The 20,955-nt window shown below is 40.2% G+C and overlaps 2 protein-coding genes across 7 annotated transcripts in view; one reads left to right on the forward strand and one right to left on the reverse strand.

The window, feature by feature from the left end:
- Positions 1-1,953: 1,953 nt before the first annotated feature.
- On the forward strand, positions 1,954-13,290 carry sytl3 (synaptotagmin-like 3). Of its 4 annotated transcripts, none has more exons than XM_066706379.1 (18): positions 1,954-2,011; positions 2,265-2,313; positions 3,753-4,292; positions 4,712-4,927; positions 5,111-5,178; positions 5,825-5,876; positions 6,326-6,391; positions 6,969-7,035; positions 8,536-8,608; positions 9,011-9,132; positions 9,962-10,084; positions 10,241-10,419; positions 10,715-10,814; positions 11,054-11,224; positions 11,408-11,519; positions 12,044-12,152; positions 12,312-12,517; positions 12,928-13,290. In XM_066706379.1, exons 3-18 carry the CDS (start codon positions 4,159-4,161, stop codon positions 13,044-13,046), a joined length of 1,917 nt encoding a protein of 638 aa, XP_066562476.1. In that variant the 5' UTR covers positions 1,954-2,011; positions 2,265-2,313; positions 3,753-4,158; the 3' UTR covers positions 13,047-13,290. The 4 variants fall into 4 exon arrangements, with proteins under 4 accessions (XP_066562476.1, XP_066562485.1, XP_066562494.1 ...); XM_066706388.1 differs by having other exon boundaries at positions 2,265-2,304; XM_066706397.1 differs by lacking the exon at positions 1,954-2,011 and having other exon boundaries at positions 2,026-2,313; positions 11,411-11,519.
- A 1,004-nt stretch (positions 13,291-14,294) lies between these two features.
- Positions 14,295-20,955, reverse strand: part of ezrb (ezrin b) — a 29,247-nt gene continuing 22,586 nt past the window's right edge. For all 3 annotated transcript variants that reach the window (XM_066706419.1, XM_066706437.1, XM_066706428.1), the window contains 6 exons: positions 20,504-20,667; positions 19,070-19,200; positions 17,935-18,095; positions 17,695-17,787; positions 16,653-16,898; positions 14,295-15,926 (listed from right to left, as the gene is read on the reverse strand). In XM_066706419.1, the coding sequence (XP_066562516.1) occupies positions 15,762-15,926; positions 16,653-16,898; positions 17,695-17,787; positions 17,935-18,095; positions 19,070-19,200; positions 20,504-20,667 (960 nt within the window). In that variant the 3' untranslated portion in view covers positions 14,295-15,761. The remainder of the gene's footprint in view (positions 15,927-16,652; positions 16,899-17,694; positions 17,788-17,934; positions 18,096-19,069; positions 19,201-20,503; positions 20,668-20,955) is intronic.

A 20,955-nucleotide genomic window follows, 5' to 3' on the forward strand; every position in this document is an offset into this window, starting at 1 on the left:
CAAGTGTTATGAGAAAGTAGCACAATATGTCAGGAAATGTATGTAAGCGATCAGGAACAAAATATCCTTATTGCTGTTATTTTATCTGTTTACAGTGAATAACAGCTTATAATATATTAACTGAAATTAAAGAATGTGTCAGAAATAAACTCAAGTTCTATCATGCTTTATCCCTCAGTTATAACTCTATGCATTTGGAAATCAGATCAAAGTAAGTATTAGTAGTAGTCAAAATAGTAGTAGTAGTAGCAATAGTGTAAATATAATACTTCGATAAACACTTTCTAAATCTGTCTCTGCTGATTATACAAGGGGTTTTCATAAGACCTCCAAGTCATTTTGAGTATAGGAAATAACCTCAAAGAAATAGTGAAACCACGCCTCCATAGAGCAGGCCTGCAGGTACTGAGGACTCACAAGAGCATATCTGAAGACGGTGACGCAAGCTGGGGTACCGAACAGGAAGGAATGATGACACGCATTTCCCTGAAAATACTTTTTGAAACCAAAAGGTCTGCATCCGTTTGATACAGAAGTGTGTTAGATCTGCATCACATCTAAGAGGTAAGCCCTTCATGTCTTCTGAAACTCTGTACCTTACTAAATAGTTTTGGAAACACTTTTATTTTAATATTTGTTCTAGGCTTCCTTTTTTGGAATTAAATCATGCCTGGTGTATATAACATACCATTTAAACATGGTGAGATAAAGAGATGCTGGAGCCACAGACATTGAAACCAAATAGTTCAGCTGGTTCAGAGAAAACGAAGGTAACTGATATGACCATGTTATGCTGAATGATTTTGTGGTGACTGCAAAAGGAGTATTTTCTCTGGGCCCAGCAAAATATTTTGAAGTGAGTTTGGTACTCACTCCCCTGAAGGCATTTTGTACCCTTTTTGTAATCATGGATTTATTCATGTTTAATTCAGTCAAGGGATTGACTGTTGCTTTGTCTGTGTTGCTTGATGTCTCGTACCAGAGTAATAAAGTATGCTTTGTGAAAGAGAAACTGCTGCAGATTTACCCCCAGAACATCACAAATTTTAAAAGGGTCAGTTTTCTTTTTGGAACACATGTCAATGTTTGAATTGGTTGAATGTGAGGTTGAGATTTGTGTTGATCTGTCTTTAGCAGAGCGTTATAATCTTTTGATATTTGTTATTTGCCTGTATTTTCTAAGGAGAAAAAAAAAAAGCTACAATTTGTACAGACTGTGGTTTCTAGCTGTGGCCAGTAAGTTTTGTGAAATGACGTGTTTTGCATTAGTTCTCACAGGGGTCCAGATACGTTCATGCACAGAGGTTAAGTAGCCCAGCCCTTCCAGGAAAAGACCTGATGGAAAGAGTTACTAGCAGTAAATGTTTCAGTTTTTTTTTTAATTCACCCATGTGTATGTATGGCTTCTATGGCCTGTTTTGCGGTGTGGCAATACTGCGCGCATCTATGAACTGTGGAGGAGCTGAAAGCACTAATATCCTCCATTACCCTTAGCTTCTTATGTATCATATTGTAAGACTTTATTGCACACAGCTTGAGCCTAGCAGTGATTCCGCTTGTCTCAAGTGAGGTGAGGCCAGGGGGTTAAACACTCATTGACTTTCATCACACTGACTCGGTGCAGTCAGTTAAACCTGTGCACTAGACGAGTTTGGCCCCGATGGCTGTTACCCACAAGTTTAAGCGATCAAAGACAAAATCCTCATGTCGTTGCCTACTCGGGAGCGCGGGTCAGAGACGGGAACTACCGATGCAGTTTGTGAGTCGTCGCACTATGGTCAGACATGTTTATCTGCAATGCTGTAGTATGAGAGGTGCGACCGCACGTTTGCAGAGACGAACCCGGCAGTAGCCAATCAGAGCGCTCGGGAAACCAGCGGAAGTTGCGTAGCAGGAAACGCAGCAGCAGCGCGGCCTAGTGCTGAGGCCCGCCGCCGCCAGAGGGACCGCGATAGCCCGGCCACCCGCAGCAGCCACTGAACCGCACCCTGCCATGCACCTATGGGCTGGGGTAAATAAACACCACCCATCGGTTTGTTTTCGCCACAGTGTCGTGTCGATCAACAGTCGTTTAGTGTGAGCGGCTCTGCGATGTTAGGAGTATAGTTTAGTGTATTCCCGGCCTAACTAACAAGCGATCATGGGGAAGAGCTCTGATTGGTCTAAACATTATTTGGGATCCGTAGCGGTAGTTTAATTATCAGTCGTGTCATTATTTACATGGGGCTTTAAAATGTACTCACTCCTCGATTCCTCTTCAATAGGACGATCAGCTTGTCTTTGCTGCTGGACAACTTCTTGATGGTACGTGTGGTAAGGACATGCTTTTTTTGTTTTTAATAGTTGAATAGTTACATCCTTAAGGCTGACAGTTTGTTCTTATTTTCCGAGTTTGAGCTTGATTTTACACTTGCTTACTCTTACTAACCTGGTGTCTGTTAAGCTATTGAGCAAGGCCAGTGGACGTCAAAAGACTTGCAGCCATAGCAGAAGTCAGTCCAGACGTGTGCAGTGTGGAAGGGGAGGCATAACTCAATTTAATTAAATTACTCTTAATAATCGTCTCTGTGACGCTGCAAATGCAATAGTTCATGTTGCAATGCTTGCAAGGCATCTGTTACAAGAAAATATTTTGCCACTGAAGCGTGTCTTTGCTACCTGCATTTGTTAATATTGAAGTCATCTTTTGATTTTAATGTATAATAAACATTACGGAAATACAGTACTGCCAATTCAGTTTCAGCGAGTATTGAGAGTAAGCATCACTAACAGTGGTCAAATGTGAATCTAGCATAAGAGTTGTAGTTGTTACTGAGAAGCTAATATTTCAACAGTAGTTCAAAAAACGACTATGTAATGGACCTCTCTAGGTGCTTGAGGCCTATCTGGGAACTATGCTCCCTTCCTGATATAATGCTGTTAATAAAGCATTTGTTCATCGAGTAACATGGTACACACAGCACTACTAATTGTCAAAGAGTTTGATATGTTTAGATTTTTACCTGTGTATACTTTTGTATCATGTAACTCAATGCACAACTCTTCAGTATTAGGCACTTTGGTCCTCCCTCAGTGGGTAAATTACCCTCTTCTGCCACTATATCAGTTCTTCCTGCCTTGTGTGGAAATAATAACTCAAGACACAGCCCTTGGTTTGACTGTGACCCCCATTTTTTGTTGAATCGTGGCAAAGAAAGATAAGGGAACAGGCCTTTATCTCCACTTTGCATGAAGGGAACCTTGTGATTTATGAAGAGTTTTCTATTCATGGGCTCCTAATGATATATTTCACAAACAAGGCACCACAGTATGTCCTTTTAAAGACTTCAAAAGTACATTTAAACAGCAAATATACACACACACACACACACACACACACACACACACACACACACTCATATATATTTTCTCCATTTGTTAATTTCGAACTTTTTCCTGCTTCTGCAGCAGGGGCTGTCCAGTAATGGTTCTGTGCACGACTGACTGACATTTGTGATTTGCAGTTTTGAGGAGAAGATGCACATTATTAATCCATTAAAGCGATGAGAGTGCAAGTGCTAATGGAATCTGTGGCTGAGTCTCTGGAGCTGGGCAGTTTCTGGTTAATGGGCCAAACGATCATATCATAACGAAATCAATGCATCCAATCTAAGACTTCTTCCTTCCTGGCTGTCTTGAAGCACTGTTGTGTGGGCTGCTGGTTAAACTGTTGATTACTTCTCTCCATTCTCTACTGCTCTGTCCTTTTTAAGGTCTGTATGGAGTGGCCAAATTGCACATCCACTGAGATGCACCTTGGGCAGAAGATGCTTGATCGAGTGTTCGAATGAGAGCAGTTCTTACTCTAGGCAACCTATATATTCCACAGCCTACATCGGAGGACTTCTCATCTGTCCTGACTTCTGAAAAAATATATGCAATGTTGGAAAGCTGCCATTGACAGCACAGATATCAAACCTACGATCTGAAAGAGCATAACGACAAAACTGCAACATCATGTGCACTGGGAGTCCCCCTCCCATACAAAAAGAAGATGTATCTGAAGAATGTATCTGTACAACCAGACTGTCACTACAGAAAGGCTGTAAAACATCCTGCTTGTTTCTAATATTGTAATTGTGGGAAGACTTCTTTGGTATTATTAGTATTATTATAAAAATGTATTTTTCAAGAACACTCAACACTGCTGAGGACATGGACATTAGTTTCCTCAAAGAACTGGAGCGAGAGAAAGTCTTGGAAGTGCTCCAGAGAGACAGGAGTCTGCGTACAATTGATGAGGAGAGGATAAGGTATATATGCATTTGTTTATTTACGTATTCCTAAAATCAACACAAGTTCCCTTATTAAAGGGAATTGTACTTGTGGAGTACCCAGGAAATAACAGGGGGGGGGCATATTAAAACTCTTATGTAAGGGGTGATTGCAAAGGTGATCCCTGTTTATGTCGTTTAATGCATAGATCTGAATAGTTATTTTTTAGGGTGGTATGGGAATTGAGACAAACCCCAGCTGTGTAAGTATATTAAGTTATCCTATGCATTGCAAGCAAGGAAGACCTTGATGCATAGCACATCTGAAAAACATCTATATATGAAACACTGTATAAAGAAAACATATTTTACCACCAGGAAAGAAACTGATTATTTACTGGGTCGTTATTAAGGGAAGTCATTAAGATATTTTCTTTTCTTTTTTCTTTTTCTCAAAGGAAACTCAAGCTGGAACTCCAGGAGATCCGGCGCAAGGGAGTGAAGAGTCTGTCTCGAGAGTACATGCAGAGGTCGTGCGCCCGCTGCCAGAGACCGCTGGGGAAGCTGTGGAACACAGGTGCTGTGTGCAAAGGCTGCAGCCACCGCATCTGCAGCCGGTGCAGGGTCACCACGGCCACCCGTGTGTGGAAATGCACAGTGTGCTACGCGTACGGGTGAGATATTGCGTTTGGCATGGAAACTCGTGTGGGAGCAGGCAGAACTGAATAATGTCCTTCTCAAGTCGCTTCTAAGTCATTTGTGATGACCTGTAACTCTATCCTAATGTATTCAATAAATAGGCAACTATATATTGTTTTGTTCATGCTGAATATTGAAATGATCTATGTTTTCCACAGGGAAGTAAAAATTAAATCTGGTGAATGGTTCTTGGAAGAAAGAGCGAAGAAATTCCCAGCAGACGGAGGTTTGATTGAGTGTTTTGTAACAAAGTCACAGCAATACGTTTTCTTTCTTTAAATATATATTTGTAGACACATTGCAAACTGATTAATTATTGAAGCAAATTATAGTGCCCTGAAATTCGTTTTAGAGATTTGCCTCATCTAATTTACCAGTAGCTAAATTTAGGGTAATACAAAAAAATAGCAGCCGTGTAAAGATAATAACAGGTTAATGAGAATGATAGGTTTGATCAGGGATATGTGGTGCAATTACAGTGAACACATGTCCTTCTCAAAGGCCTTAGGAAAGCTTTATTGTGCAGAATCCCAGAGGAAATCTGTATGACCTTCGATTCAGCATTAGTGTCATTAAAAAGCAATTGTTTTGAATATTTCCACCCACATCCAGTAGACATTCGAAGTAAAACAATAATGAAATCAGTCCAGCCAGAAAATTAGTCTTCATGCAGAAAACAATCCACCGAATCAACCGTATTGACCCTCAGACACCAAAGTGTGCGATGTGCATTACAAGGCAGTCAGATCAAATAAGATCAAACTTTTGTCATGAAAAAATATTGCTTAATACATTATGTGTTTCCACAGTTTTGCATTTATCAGTTTGAACGACACATGATATGTTGTAAGAATGTATCTTTGCTCTTGCAGAGAAGAACGAGACGGTTGGAGAGAGATTGTTAAAATCCTGCCAGAGATTAAGGTAAATCAAGAAATACTCCAGAGATGTGATCAGATGTGTTAGAAAATGCTGTTATGTGAAAGAGATTTCTGCAGAGATAGTCTCATGGGAATACAACAAACATGTTTACTTCATAAAAGGACAGAAGGTATAATAACACCAAGCTGACAAAATAAGCTTTCCAAAATAGTAGTTGGTAGGATGACTGTGAACTGTTTTATTTGTGTAACCATTCAAATGTCTTCCCTAAACCAGACAAAAAAAAAAAGTCTGGTGACAGCCATGCTGGATTAAGTACATTGCATGACTGCTCCCATTTACATTTTAATCTTAGTATTGTATTTAAACTTTTCAAGTCATCTATCAAGAAGAACACAATTACCAATGGTTTCATACTTAGATATACCAGTAAATGCTACAACATTATTATTTTTCCTTAAAGCCCATTTGCTCTTCTATATTTCCTGTAGAGCAGTGATGTCTAGAGGGGATGTGGAGAGAGTTCGGCCAGTGGATTTCTCACACAGTTTTAAAAAGTAAAGAGTCCCATTCTGAATTGCATCAAAGTCATGATATTAAAATCTGCAAGTCAACTACGGATGCCTGCTTTTTCCATGTCTCGTGAATATCAACGGCTTTCAAATTGATTTATAAATTGGCAAGATGGGGCATGAAATGTGTGTGCAAACTGTCACAGTATTTAATAACGGCATTTACATTTCTGGGTTAACAAATTAAGTAGTTTAATTTATTTATGTAGTTATTTGTTTGTTTATTTAAGAATTAGTTCCTTTTAAAAAGGCGTATTTGTGCATGGCATGTGAACTGCAGATTTAGGCTGATTTAGACCCACCTGTCAATAACAAATTAAAATCAACATACTGCATGCAGGGTAGGCAGAAGCAAATTGTACAATTAGCAGGTGGGTCAGTATTTTGGTTTAGTCTTGGCTTTAGTATGATATAAAATCTGTATATTCTCCTAATTTAGAGATAGGAAAGGCAGAGAGTTGAGTTGGGCTTCACAACTCATGACAGCTAAGGAATCTGAGATTGAGAGTCTGTCAATTTAAAAATAGGAGAAATTAAACATTCTTCTTGCTGTGTTTTTCAGTGATATATGTATTGTCCCACCAACCCCTACTCTTGAAGTCACATCCACATTTCCAAGCAAACCAGGGGTAAGATTTTAGGAATTGTGTGTGTGTATATATGTATACATATATGTATGTGTGTGTGTGTGTGTGTGTATATGTGTATGTATATGTATGTATATATATATATATATATATACACACACACTCACCTAAAGGATTATTAGGAACACCTGTTAAATTTCTCATTAATGCAATTATCTAACCAACCAATCACATGGCAGTTGCTTCAATGCATTTAGGGGTGTGGTCCTGGTCAAGACAATCTCCTGAACTCCAAACTGAATGTCTGAATGGGAAAGGAAGGTGATTTAAGCAATTTTGAGCGTGGCATGGTTGTTGGTGCCAGACGGGCCGGTCTGAGTATTTCACAATCTGCTCAGTTACTGGGATTTTCACGCACAACCATTTCTAGGCTTTACAAAGAATGGTGTGAAAAGGGAAAAACATCCAGTATGCGGCAGTCCTGTGGGGGCGAAAATGCCTTGTTGATGCTAGAGGTCAGAGGAGAATGGGCCGACTGATTCAAGCTGATAGAAGAGCAACTTTGACTGAAATAACCACTCGTTACAACTGAGGTATGCAGCAAAGCATTTGTGAAGCCACAACACGTACAACCTTGAGGCGGATGGGCTACAACAGCAGAAGACCCCACCGGGTACCACTCATCTCCACTACAAATAGGAAAAAGAGGCTACAATTTGCACAAGCTCACCAAAATTGGACAGTTGAAGACTGGAAAAATGTTGCCTGGTCTGATGAGTCTCGATTTCTGTTGAGACATTCAGATGGTAGAGTCAGAATTTGGCGTAAACAGAATGAGAACATGGATCCATCATGCCTTGTTACCACTGTGCAGGCTGGTGGTGGTGGTGTAATGGTGTGGGGGATGTTTTCTTGGCACACTTTAGGCCCCTTAGTGCCAATTGGGCATCGTTTAAATGCCACTGCCTACCTGAGCATTGTTTCTGACCATGTCCATCCCTTTATGACCACCATGTACCCATCCTCTGATGGCTACTTCCAGCAGGATAATGCACCATGTCACAAAGGTCGAATCATTTCAAATTGGTTTCTTGAACATGACAATGAGTTCACTGTACTAAACTGGCCCCCACAGTCACCAGATCTCAACCCAATAGAGCATCTTTGGGATGTGGTGGAATGGGAGCTTCGTGCCCTGGATGTGCATCCCACAAATCTCCATCAACTGCAAGATGCTATCCTATCAATATGGGCCAACATTTCTAAAGAATGCTTTCAGCACCTTGTTGAATCAATGCCACGTAGAATTAAGGCAGTTCTGAAGGCGAAAGGGGGTCAAACACAGTATTAGTATGGTATTCCTAATAATCCTTTAGGTGAGTGTGTGTGTGTATATATATATATATATATATATATAATTATATATATATATGATGCATCCATCCAATGCATGTGTGATTGTTATGTCAGAATAGACAGTTTTGTTTTGTGGATTAACATTAATTCCATAGCTTCAATATAATCGTTTTCTATGATTTGCAGGGGCTGCAAAACTCGAGAGGATTCACTAAATCAGTTGAAAACCTGTTTGTGTCGCTCACAACGCATATGAAGAGTAAGTTATTTTTTCTTTGTGTCTGCAGTGTTCTGTTCCATTTATATATACATGAAGGGAATGCAAATTTGTACTGGAAGAAAAAAAGACCGTAAAATCATAGGGGCACCTGAGTAGCACAAGCAACAGATGAAGCAACACAAATATTGACTTGTCTAGTCATGAGCTGTAATTATATACAGAAATCTCATTAACATATTTTGCAAAAGCACATTAGAATAATTTAACCTTCTGGACATTTGAATGCGATTTGGTTCTGAATTCCAAAGAGTGGATAGCATTAAGAATGAATGTACAAGAGTACAAGAGAGAGATTGTTGCTCAGTCCCTTCTGTGTGGGTGGCGGTATTCATGTTTGAATATCATAATGACCCTAAAGTATTCCACTCATTCTCTTTCCAGAAATGTCCAAGTCTCAGAATGATGTAACTGTGGACCAGTCCCTCCTGACTGCTGATTATGGGGAGAGCACAAGGAAAGAGCGCAGAAGCCTGTCAGACCCCGCTATCAACACATCGGCAACCGTAAGTGTCAATGGGAGCATGAGAGCATCAGCCACTGGAGCTACAAATCAGCCATTCTTCATTATATATTCCTCATCACTCCACAGTTCATATATATTTCAATGTAAATGTGTACATGAAGTCTTTGTGAAGGTCTGTCACCAGATTCTCCTGAAAATATCAACTTTTAACCTTTCAGAAGACTCTTCAGATTTTCTCAAACAAAATCTATAATTTTTCCAGCAATGCTATAGAAAGAATACAGGAAATAACTGGTGAAAGTAAATGTTACAAAGGAACTCTTCATGTTCTGGTGTGAATTCAGAATATTTCGGTTTCGTTCTTTGGTTTATGTTTATTCCTATTAGTCTGCCTCAGGCTGAGAACAGGCTGAGTCTTGTTGTCTCGCAAGATCTTCAATATTTTAATGATTCCATTCTAATCAACACTAATGCCTACACACACCAAACTTTCTACACTGATTCACCGCAATACCACAATACCTACCCACAATACCATTCCTTGTGCTTTTTGTAAAGATATTTAAAATTAAGATCATCCGAAGGACAACAGCCCCAAACCACACTGCCTATCCAGTTTTGAGTGTCTGCCGCAGTCACAAGTTTGATTTAAAAAAAAAAAAAAAAAAAAAAAAAAAAAAAAACTACTTGCACTACAATACTACATACTACAATAAAATGTATCCATTAACATATCATGCAAAAATCACTGTCACGTGCAGACACGGTATCTTCAGATACTTTCAATTCTAGTTAGTATTCTTATTCTTCTTGGGTCAGAATTTCAAAGTGTCCGTATTATCAGTGTGAAATGTGGTTTGTCTGAACAGCTGACAAAGGCCCCCAGTCTTCCCATTCTGTACAAGAAGGTTGAATATGAGGCAGATGACAACTGTGACTCTATGGATGAATACAGATCCACCAACACGCTGTATTCAGGAGCAGAGAAGAGGGTTAGTCCGTGCAGTGTTCATGACTAATATTGTAAAAATCAAACGATGCTAAATAATATATTGGATATGGGAAACTTGCACAGGACGAGACATGATGACGTTGCTGGACTCCTGCCTTCTCTGACTGAGTTACTCCTTTTCCCGGCTCTCGTTCAGGACAGCATATACAGCATCAGCAGCACATGCACTGACCCTGGCAACTACGACAATGCCAGCGTGACGGGGGAAATGGAGCTGCGAATCGTGTACGACTTCAAGAGCACCTGTTTACAAATCTCCATTAAAACCTGTAAAAACCTGGCATACGGCGACGCAAAGAGGAAAAAGTGTAACCCGTAAGTTATCTGCAAGTACCGTGTGTCCACAGCATGTGTTCAACACGTACATGTGATATATACAGTATGGCATGCTCCTTACTAACCAGGGTGGAGGATTGAATGTCTACCTTAAAATGAGATTAATACAAATACGTTTGCAATAATACTGTACCAATATGATGAATCCTTAAAATAAATCGTAAATATAACTCCCAAAGCAAAAGAAAATATTGTCTGATCATGTTCTCCTATTTAACTTCCCCAGCCCTGTCCCCATTCTAGGCATTTAAAAAGGTCTCTTCCTCACTTACAGATACATCAAGGTCTATTTGCTTCCAGACAAGCCTCACAGCAAACAGAAGACCGCAATAAAGAAGAATACAGTGGACCCGGTGTTTAATGAGACCTTATGGGTAAAGTAGGATATTGGAATAGGAAATTCAATAATGCAGATTGCTTCATTAATGGATTGCATCAGTGAGTGACCTTGAGTTTTAAGTGCACAACACAGATTAGCAGGTCCAAGATGAACAGTCATAGAGGGTGTCTGAGCACCAGTTGAGTTAAGTGTACTTTAACAGCTTTGACCAGTTTGAATGAATGCACTAATTTCCATTTCCCATCTGATACCAGTTATTTTAAACCTCAACAGTACAACATTGACCGCTCCCAGCTGGAGACCAGGACTCTGCACGCGTCGGTCTGGCACGCAGGAACACTGAAGCGCAAAGTGTTTCTGGGAGAAGTTCTCATCCCCCTGGGTGTCTGGAGATTTGATGACAGCTCCACACAGTCCTACCAGTGGTACACGCTCGGCTCCAAGGTAACAATAAACATGGCTTCATTTTACTTCTGGATATGTTGTTACAAACATTTGGTTGGAATCTTTCAATTAAAAAAATACAAGCTGTACTGAAAATAGGATATGAAAAAGCAGTGTTAGATATGCTCAGGATTTGTTCATTATTCAGTTTCCAGCATCATGGTGAAGGCCTTATCTTTTTAGCAGCCCGACAGGTATGATGAATGTATCCAGGCACAGTACAATGGGGAGCTCCTGATAAAGGCCAAGTTCACTCTGACATCACAAGAGTCCATTGTTCACACCAAGAAGGATGGTATGTTTAACAATATTTAAAACCTTCAATATGAGGGAATTCGTTAAAGCAGGCAGTTTATATTTTTGAATGATGGGATTTGATTTCAAACAAACAGCAGTTTCATATGAAAGGAGTTTGCGAACAGAACAGTTCTTGACATCTTGCTTAGACCCCAAATATAATTTATAACTTAAGTGTTTTAACATCTTAACAAACTGTTATGTTTTTATATTATATTATATATATATATATATATATATATATATATATCCGCATAGTGTATAGATGGATAACCTGAAGAGGATGAAGTAGTTTTGGTTGTTGATCTGCTAGATACCTATCTATTGTTTTAGTTGATCTGCTGCTGTTAGGTCAAGATTCAGAATTTGTTTTGTTTTGTTTTGCTTCAATAGGAAAACCATAATTAATACAATTCTGCTTAATTTCATAATTAATTTAAATTCAGATTAAGATAATGTACCAGATTTAGACATTTCTTAATACGCAAAACAAAACCAAAGTGTGTGTTTCCTTCCCCACAGAAACCCTGATGGAGATGACTGGTTTTGGTCAGCTGACTATTCTTATCATTGAAGCCAAAAACCTGCCGTCTCTGAGGCCTGATGGGACAGTGAACGCATTCATCAAGGCGTAAGAACACGGTCCAGTCACCTTGTGTTTCTAGTTGACGTTTAGGGTCTTGTCATTGATCGCACGTTTGCATCTTATGATATAATCAACCTTGGTAAACTGAGCGTATTTTTATGGCCGTTTAAGAAAAGCATGTCCCACTTCACTGATCATGTGCAGGTGCCTCACCTTGCCCGGAGAGAGGGAGCTCAAACAGAAGACCCCTGTCCTGAAGAGGACGTCCTACCCCCAGTGGAATCATCAGATCATGTTTGGCGGGGTCTCCCAGGCCGAGGTGCTGGACGCCTGTCTGGTCCTCTCAGTCTGGGACCAGGCCCCGTTTGGCCGTTCTGACCGTTTCCTTGGAGGAGCCCAGTTAGACCGAGGTAAGTCTAAGTAAATGCATTTCCCTTTTGAGAAATATACAACACAAGAACAGGGAAGAAAAAATTAAATTAAAATCCAGGTGAGTACAACAGAACCTAGTCTTAAGTTGCCCTGCTGAAGAACTGTTGTCCCGAAGAGGTTTCAGGATGACATGTTTCTTTGTATTTGTGCTTGACGTGATCCTACCGTATAACCCACAGGGTCTCAAACTTCATTAACCACCTGTCTAAAGTGTTTCACATTTACATAATGGGGTTATACTCCAGCAGTATCGTTTGCTTTTGTTAACGATTAGTGTGAAGTGGCTGTTAAAAGTGCATTTCAACACTGCAGCTCCCGGTTCTGTGTGCTCAGCCTCGACAGGATGTGGTGCAGAGTTACTGATGTATGATTTTCTTGTTTTGAACAGCTACAGCACAGATGTCATGCTCTGCAGAGCTGCCTTGGCAACAGTTACTGAGAAGGCCCAACACATGGCAAAACTTCCACTTGATCATTCATCCTAATATAAACATGATGAAAACTTAAATAGCACTTTTAAAACCACTTCTTCATCCTGTATCACACACTGATGGATGGCAAAATGTGTCACTGATTATAGGTTTCTCGGCCACAAAAATATCACACACACATACATTAATTTGTTCAGATCCATCTCTTAGTGCCATTGCAGTCAAAAGTTTTATGGATGTAATTATTTTGACTACCATTGTACATAAGGCCAACAATTGAACTCTATTTTTGCTACAAACTAAAAACAAAATGTACTTTACAGTGGTCTTTGCCTGATCTTTGTTAAAGAAAAAAAGTGAAGTATATCATGTGCCAAATCCAAAATTATAGACCAGAGCCTTAAATGGGACCATTAATGGGGGGTGAAGGAGGATCAATCATTAGCCATCTAATTTTCATCTACTTAAGCTCTCAAAACTGCACAATTTACTTTTTTTTTAAATGTATATACATTGTAAAGTTTGTTAGAACATTATTTGATCAAATTAGACACTATTGTTTGTTTGTGTTTTCCTTTTCATGAACAATGCCAACGTGCACAATGCTTTTCACCAGGCTGCAGTAACAGTGTATTTGAAGCACACTCTTATCTGTGCGTGTTGAAAAGTATGTTGTTATTTCCGGGCACCTGTTATCATTGCATCTTGAGAAATTGTGCATCTTGCACAACCTGTTTGCATGCTGCTCTTCTTATGGACTGCTTTCAAATTAAAATAGTTCATGACTGCAGTAATGTAAATAATGTAATGCTTTTCTGAAAACGGGGGGGAATGAAGTTACCAAAAGAGCAGAAAAGGTCAGCTTGTGTGCCTAGAGGTTGTTTAAGAGGTATGTCTAGGATGTGTGCTTTTGCAAACCTAAAATCAAAATTCCCCTTTATCCCTGCAGGGCATGTTTTATGATGCTATATAATGCACATGGTATTGTTATTAATGGTAAATATTAAATTGCACTTATTTTTTAAATGTAAGCAGATGCTGTATGCAGTACTAAATTCAATCTCTAACCTATTCAAATAATCCTTTCTATAGTTTACATTTATTAACTACAATACATATTGAAGTACTGAGCAGGGAACCCAGTGTGCTTCAGGAGTTTGCAGCATTAACACTGCACTGCAAAAGTTACAGATATCTGAAGCAAATAAATACAGTATCAAAGGGATTCCCCTATTCTGTTACAGACCTGATTCTCCTTGTCTCAATGTAGTGTTATATTAATTCACCGTGGGCCTACCAATATGAACAGAGCCTTACAAAAATATATATTGCAGATCTTTATTGCCAGTATGTCAAAGAACACCTTAGTAAAAAGTTTGTTTAAATACAAGCCAGCAAAACAGTTGGAAAGCAATGCCGTCTTTATGCTGTTACAGTGCTAATGAGACTTTTCAGCTAAACCATTTGAGTACAGGAAGTTGGCCAAAATATGTAAAATACAGATGCATCATTCTGAAAACATATTATGGAATAAACATTTGGGGAGAAAACTCCAAAAGTGACCCATCAGGGTAATTTTAAACATTAGTGCTCACAATGGGTGTGTAAAAGTGTGACATTATTTAACAGTCTTTTGCATTACTCAGTCGTTATATAGTGCAGTGATTACAAACATGCAAAAAAAATTAGGTGTTTATATAAAGTGTGTGTAAATATATAATACACATACACACAAAATTAATATACATCTACAAGGCTTTACTTCTGGAGTCTGTATGTTTTTCAGAAATGCTAATACCTTAAGTTGTATAAGGAAATCCAAAAAATATCTAGAAATATGATAAATGCATATAAAGAGTTACATACAGGCTGAATGTTTTTTCTGTATTAAAAAAAGAATAATTTACAAATCTAACTGATCTAAAGAAACCATACGTAACACAAAACTTATTATTTTGGTCAACTTTATGATACAAGTTTAATAGTGGAATAGCAAAAATATACAAAGCAAAGAAATACCCTTTTATTTTCTTGGAATAACCCATATATAAATACTAACCTATTTATGATGATTATTTATCTCAACATTAAACAATGCATGGAAGTGAGTGTTCAAATATAATAGGAAAAGAGAAAATGTGTACAGTTTTCTGCAGGTAATGATACATGTCTTACACGGTTTCCTCCTCATATTTTCTGAGTGGTCCCTGCAAAAACAGATTACCCTTTTTAACTCCAGTCATAATGAGATGCAAAGAATTATCTTAAACAGTGGGTTCATAATACAATACATAGAAAATCATCATACATGTCACAATATCCTGCCACTCAGCAGTTATTAGATCCTATTACTTTATATGGCACACTATTTGGCTACCCTTTGTTTTCCCCACCCATCTACATAATTTCTACAGTACACAATTGAGCCATCTTTATTCCTTAATTAGTTTGAATTACCTAGATTATTAAAGACGGCTCACTTCAAAAAGATTCAGATAATTGCTAAAAAAAGAAAATGCAAAACAAGTTTTGGCACTGGAATGTTACAAAACTTAAATAGGTTGTTATGCATTTAATCAATGATAAGCCCTTACATGCCTGTCACCACCAAACTGAATTGCATTTATATTAGAAAACGGTCCTCTGTGTGCAGAATCTTGGTGATGAATAGTGGTTACAATTAAGGAAATTATAGGAGCTCCTACAGTGACCACTCAGAAAGTGTAAAGGTGGGAGATCTGCACTCGAGACTGCCCGAGCCAATGGGCCCTGTACCCTGCAAACTGTGGTATTACAAAGCCTCAAACTCGTCGATCCTCTGCTTGGTGTTGCCTTGCCGGATCTGTCGCAGTGTTTTGTACTTGTCACGGCCAGCGCGCACGTTCTCGGTGTGGATCAGGTCGTTCTGAGTCTTCTTGGTGTCGTCTCTGGCCTGGGCAAGCTCCGAACTCAGAGCCTGTACGGAAATAGAGGTTAAGACACTTGAGAGAAAAAAAAAAAAAAAAACACGGCGGACACTTCTCTAGAACAGCGACAATCCCATTTCAGATACTACAAATCTGTGCTTGTTATTGGAATATAATGCAGTGAAATGTATACTGTTTGCAACATTTTCTGAGCCTGGCACTAATGCACTCAAACAAGGCGTGAGATAAAATATACCGTGTCAACCTGCTGTGTGTGCGGTCTGCAAAAGACAGGCAGAAACCATAAAAGAATATGCTAAGAGGAAACATCCACACAGGAGGAGGATGTCCCTAAAAACTTAAATGGACCACAGGATTGGATATTGGAATCTTTGGGGATGTTTTGGGGGATACCCGGTGGGCAAGAGTGGAGTGTGAGAGCGCTATTGGAGGCTCAGCGTCCATGTCTCCAGCCATCGGTTTCAATGGCAGGATAGACAAATTCTACGTTAGCCTAGGGGTGAGGAGGCTAACTCTTCAAGTCTCAGTAAGTCTTAATGTTTATGCAACTGACTAACTTGTAATAGACTAGTCTAGCCCCCAGCATCCTTCTGAACCACACCACCACCTTTCACCTGAGCTGTTCATTGTGCAGCTGATGAAGTGACAATACTATTTTGGGACTCACAAACAGACAAAATGCCCTAGATTCTCTGGGCAAGGGGGGCGACACCCTGCTGGAATTCACCCCCAGGACCATGGGAAAGGGAGCTCACCATCAGCTGTTTCTGGACCCGCTCGTTCTTCTCGGCCTCAGTGACACGGTCCTCCTCGTTGCGGTGGTCGTTGATGCCCTCGTTCTGCAGTTCTGCGCTGTAGGTGCTGTTGTTCTCCTCCATGTCGTCCTGCTCATTGTCGTCCGCGATTTCGTAGACTGGGGGTGGGGGGGGAGGCGGGGGTGCAGTCATCACCATGTGCAGCTCCTCCTTGGTCTTCATCAGGTCATCCTGGGCCTCCATGGCCTGAGGAAAGATCTCTGGGTGACTCAATTGTGTTGACAAACTACATGTTTATTATGGCTTCAGTTCGCCAGAAACCTCGTTCCTCAGGACTCTACCTTGCATGAATAAGATGGCTGGTTCCCAGTCTGTTTGCACTTGAATGCATTGGTATATTTAGGTATTCTAGTCTGATACATTCTTATTTTAGAGACCATGTGATAAGTATCAACATCCATAGTCTTCCAGATTATATCAGGGAAAGAGTTTGTAAGGAGGCTAATAAAACATTTTTCGATGTCACGTTTTCCCTGGGTCTGGTGATCTTGTGTGTATAATAACCTTGGCTTAACAGCAAATGTCTGCCAGAAACCTCTGAGTTTCTGAACAAAGATTACATCAAAGACTTGACTTGCCAGCATGGCTAACCTATTTTAGAATATCCTATATGAAACTCATGTTTTTCCATTTCGGTCGAGCCGTAGTTTAGTCATGATTTATGCGGTCAGTGTTCTATAATCGTGTGTCAGTACTTTTACTTTACATTGCTTATTTTAAACTTGGAGAAGTGACATTTTACTTCAGCTGACTTCATAGAAGATTAAATAAAATGCTTTATTTCTAAATCTTGGCTGAGTGTGGACAGGGCCCAAGTGTTTTTGTTTGATTTAACTAAAACATCAATAAACATGTTACTGTATTACTAAATACTGGCAAGCGTGATAAAAGTTTCTCTTAATATAATTATAAAGGCTGTTGCAGACAGTAAGTGCAAACCACACTGAGGTCAGGAAGGAGCTACACTGCATATTTCACCCACCCTGTGCTGCCAAGTGTCTGCCTCCTCCTCTTTGCGCTTCTTCGCATCCTCCAGCAGGGCAATCTTGGCTGTGTATTCTGCCAGCTCTGCAGCCTGTGAAATGAGAAAGATCAGTAAAGCTACAGCAGACATTGCCTTAACAGATTTAGCACAGATTTTAGAGATGGGGGGGGTTGTTTTTGTTTTAATGCTTTTAACAAAACTGGGGGTAAAGAAAAGGGCCAGCCATGCTCTGCTCACCAGCTGCTCCTGGCTCTTCATCTGGTCCTCAGCCTGTCTGGCCAGCTCCTCCTTTGCCAGCAGAGCGGCCTGTCGGTCACCCTCCAGGCGTGCCGCTTCCTCCTCTGCCCTTCTCCTCTCGTTCTCCAGCAGAATGGCTCTTTGCATCTGTTCCTGCAAGTCTGCAAAAAGCCACACGGGCATTCAGCAACTGTGACACTGCAACTGGGCCCCTCGGCTCTCCCGTGCAGAGACTATGCTGCAGAATGACGAGGAGTGAGGATCACAGTGAAATGTTGAGTTGTCTTTATGAAGTGTAAACTGCAAGTGATTTAGGTATGAAAGCACCCATGACAGAAGTGCCAAAGAAAATCAGTTCAACATAAAATCAAAAATTACAGCATAGTGACAACACCTGTCTCGCTGGCCAGCCATTCTTGCTTCCTCTACACAGCAGACTAGAGTGGGTCACTGTGCTGCAATTTAGCTCTAACGTAGTGTGGTTTTTGCAGGATCGGGAAAAGGTTTAACAAAGAATACCGAAATTAGGGTGAGACTTGCGAGTAGCACCTGATTCTTAGGCCTATGAAAAGATGTTTTTTTAGGTTTGTGGTGATCCGTCAGCCAAAAAAAAATGAAATGGTGCGGGATCCACCCTTTAAACCAGAATAGGTTTGAAACTGGACCACATGGTTCTGAAGTTTTTGTTGTCTTTGACTTACAGCAATGTGGCAGTCTTCAAATGTACAAAACATACAAAAAAGCTAAAACTATAACAAAATAAAAATAGAATGAAATACAACTACATTTAAAAAGTGAAATCGAAATAAAATGCTGGCATTAAAACTGCTAAGACATCTGCATTTCATTACAAATGAAAACCACAATTTCTCCAAGGCTGAAATGCTAGCCAGCCCTATTCAACCCCTCCCAGAAATATCGACCAGCACGATCTGTTCACCCAGCTACCTCCACTAGATTAACACAATCGAGGTGTGGCCGATTAATTCAACACAAAAACATTCTCCATTCCTGTAACACACATACAACACGTACACAAACCATCTGATTTGGTTCTCTTTCACCCAGAATGCTCTCCTACTGGCCGTATCTCACCCTGAGCCCTGTGTCACAGCAGATCAAAAAGCCCCCTTACCTTTTTCAGCTTTCTTGGTCTTCTCCTCAAACTGGTGCAGCCTGAACACCAGCTCCTGCTTCTCTCGCTCCATCTGCTCCTTCTCCTTCTCGATGGCCTCTCTTTTCTTCTTCTCATTCTCCAGCTGGGCTCTGCAGATAAGAATTGGCCAGCATTAACAAAGCAGCAGAGCACAATACCCGCACAGTGACATGCAAACACACACACACACCACAAAGCAAATACAGGCTTGTTGATATTGTTTACGATGTTGGGACAGTGCTGAGGATACAGGCCGAGCATCAGACGGTATAGTCGGGGGTGCCTGTTCATTGCATTGGGCCAGCTCCTCTGAAACCCCCGTTTGGCTGCAGGGATTAACGAGACCCTGAGCTCCACCCTGCGGACCACACACCTCTTAACGGTTTATCATATCTAAACAACACGTCTTGTATGTGGATGTGGATGCAGATGTATACTGCTGGAGAGGTTAGGTGTATACGTCTAAGGGAGATTTTTGTTTTTCCCATTCACTTCCTAATTTGAAGCAGAAATGTTCAAATTCACTTTAAAAACATCATGCTCTCAAAAATATTGTGGTTTCCAGACTTCTACCATAACCAGAAAGGATGTCACACCCTTGAGGACATGGTTGTGGAAATTCTGACCCATTCAAGGCAATAGCAGACTCTGTACTCTGTACATAACATCTTTAATGTCTTTCAACATTGAATATCTTCCAATGATCAATAAATACATCTGTTTAAAAGCAGTAATCAAATCGTGAATGGAGATACAATTATTTAGCAATCTGTAACTATCAGTTTTCTTAAATGCAGGGTTCATACTTTTTCCAGACTCATGTTTTATTGGAGTTTCACTTATTTTTCAACCACTATCCACACAGAAGAACAATGCTAATGATTTCATAAACAAAATAACAATGTGGATACTGGTGAGCAGAGTACAGTATTTATTGTGACTGTCATAGTGTCGTTCATTTAACCTTCGTTTCAATGAAGCACAGTCATGTGACACATACCCGTGCGCTGATTGGATATGGAATAGGATTGCTTGGGTTGTTAGGATGTTGTCAGGATGTTGTCAGGGGGTGTTACACAATCCTCGCAGGATTTGGTCACAAGCAAGATGTTGCTAGTATATTGTGAGGTGGAGTTAGCTTTAAACCTGCAGAGCTTTCAAGATCAATTATTATTAATAACAGTGGAATTATTTTAATTTTCCCATGATACTAGTCAAATTCCAGACTTTCATAACCGAGACATGGTTTCTCAAGCCCTGGAAATCAGTCTGGCATTTTCCCAGACTGCAGATACAGGCTTACTTTAAAGTGAACTTCAAGATGAGACGACTTCACATTGAAATAAATGTTCCATTAATTTTTACTTTTAAAAACACAGGCCCCGACTGCGGGTATGATGGCGGTCAGCTCACCTCTCCATCTGTTTCTGGTGCTTCTCCTCACGGGCCTGGGCCTTCATCTGCTGCACCTCGATGGTGTCGGGCTTCCGGCGGCGCATGTACAGCTCGTGATTGCCCATGCACAGCTGCAGGATGCGTTTGTTGATTCGCAGACGAGGGGCATAGAACACAAAGTCCTGTGTGGGAGATGGGACAATAAGGCAATGAGTGACAGATCAAACTTACGAGTAGGAAAAAAAGTGTAGCTTGTGAGTGTAGTTTAAACTCATTACTCTCGTGTTCCTTCTTATTTCACTCGCATAACCAAAAAACAATTATTTTACTGCAATACCAATGTATCACCAGTTGCCTCCTGTAAGGAGGCCTAGCAAAAGTGCCATGCCAGTGCCGATAGGATCACACTCTCACATCCTACAGAGTAGAAAAGGGCCCCTGTTGCAAGTGCTTTCTAGGTCAGACACTTG

This window comes from Amia ocellicauda, chromosome 1 (genome assembly GCF_036373705.1).
Source record: "Amia ocellicauda isolate fAmiCal2 chromosome 1, fAmiCal2.hap1, whole genome shotgun sequence".
Lineage (NCBI taxonomy): Eukaryota > Metazoa > Chordata > Actinopteri > Amiiformes > Amiidae > Amia > Amia ocellicauda.

What these genes read in the sequence shown, in the direction of transcription:
- sytl3 (XM_066706379.1), top strand. Translation starts at nt 4,159, where the DNA reads ATGTATTTTTCAAGAACACTCAACACTGCTGAGGACATGGACATTAGT. An exon ending in ACAGTGTGCTACGCGTACGG is followed by an intron (nt 4,928 to 5,110) that starts GTGAGATATTGC and finishes TGTTTTCCACAG; the next exon opens with GGAAGTAAAAATTAAATCTG. An exon ending in CTATCAACACATCGGCAACC is followed by an intron (nt 9,133 to 9,961) that starts GTAAGTGTCAAT and finishes TTGTCTGAACAG; the next exon opens with CTGACAAAGGCCCCCAGTCT.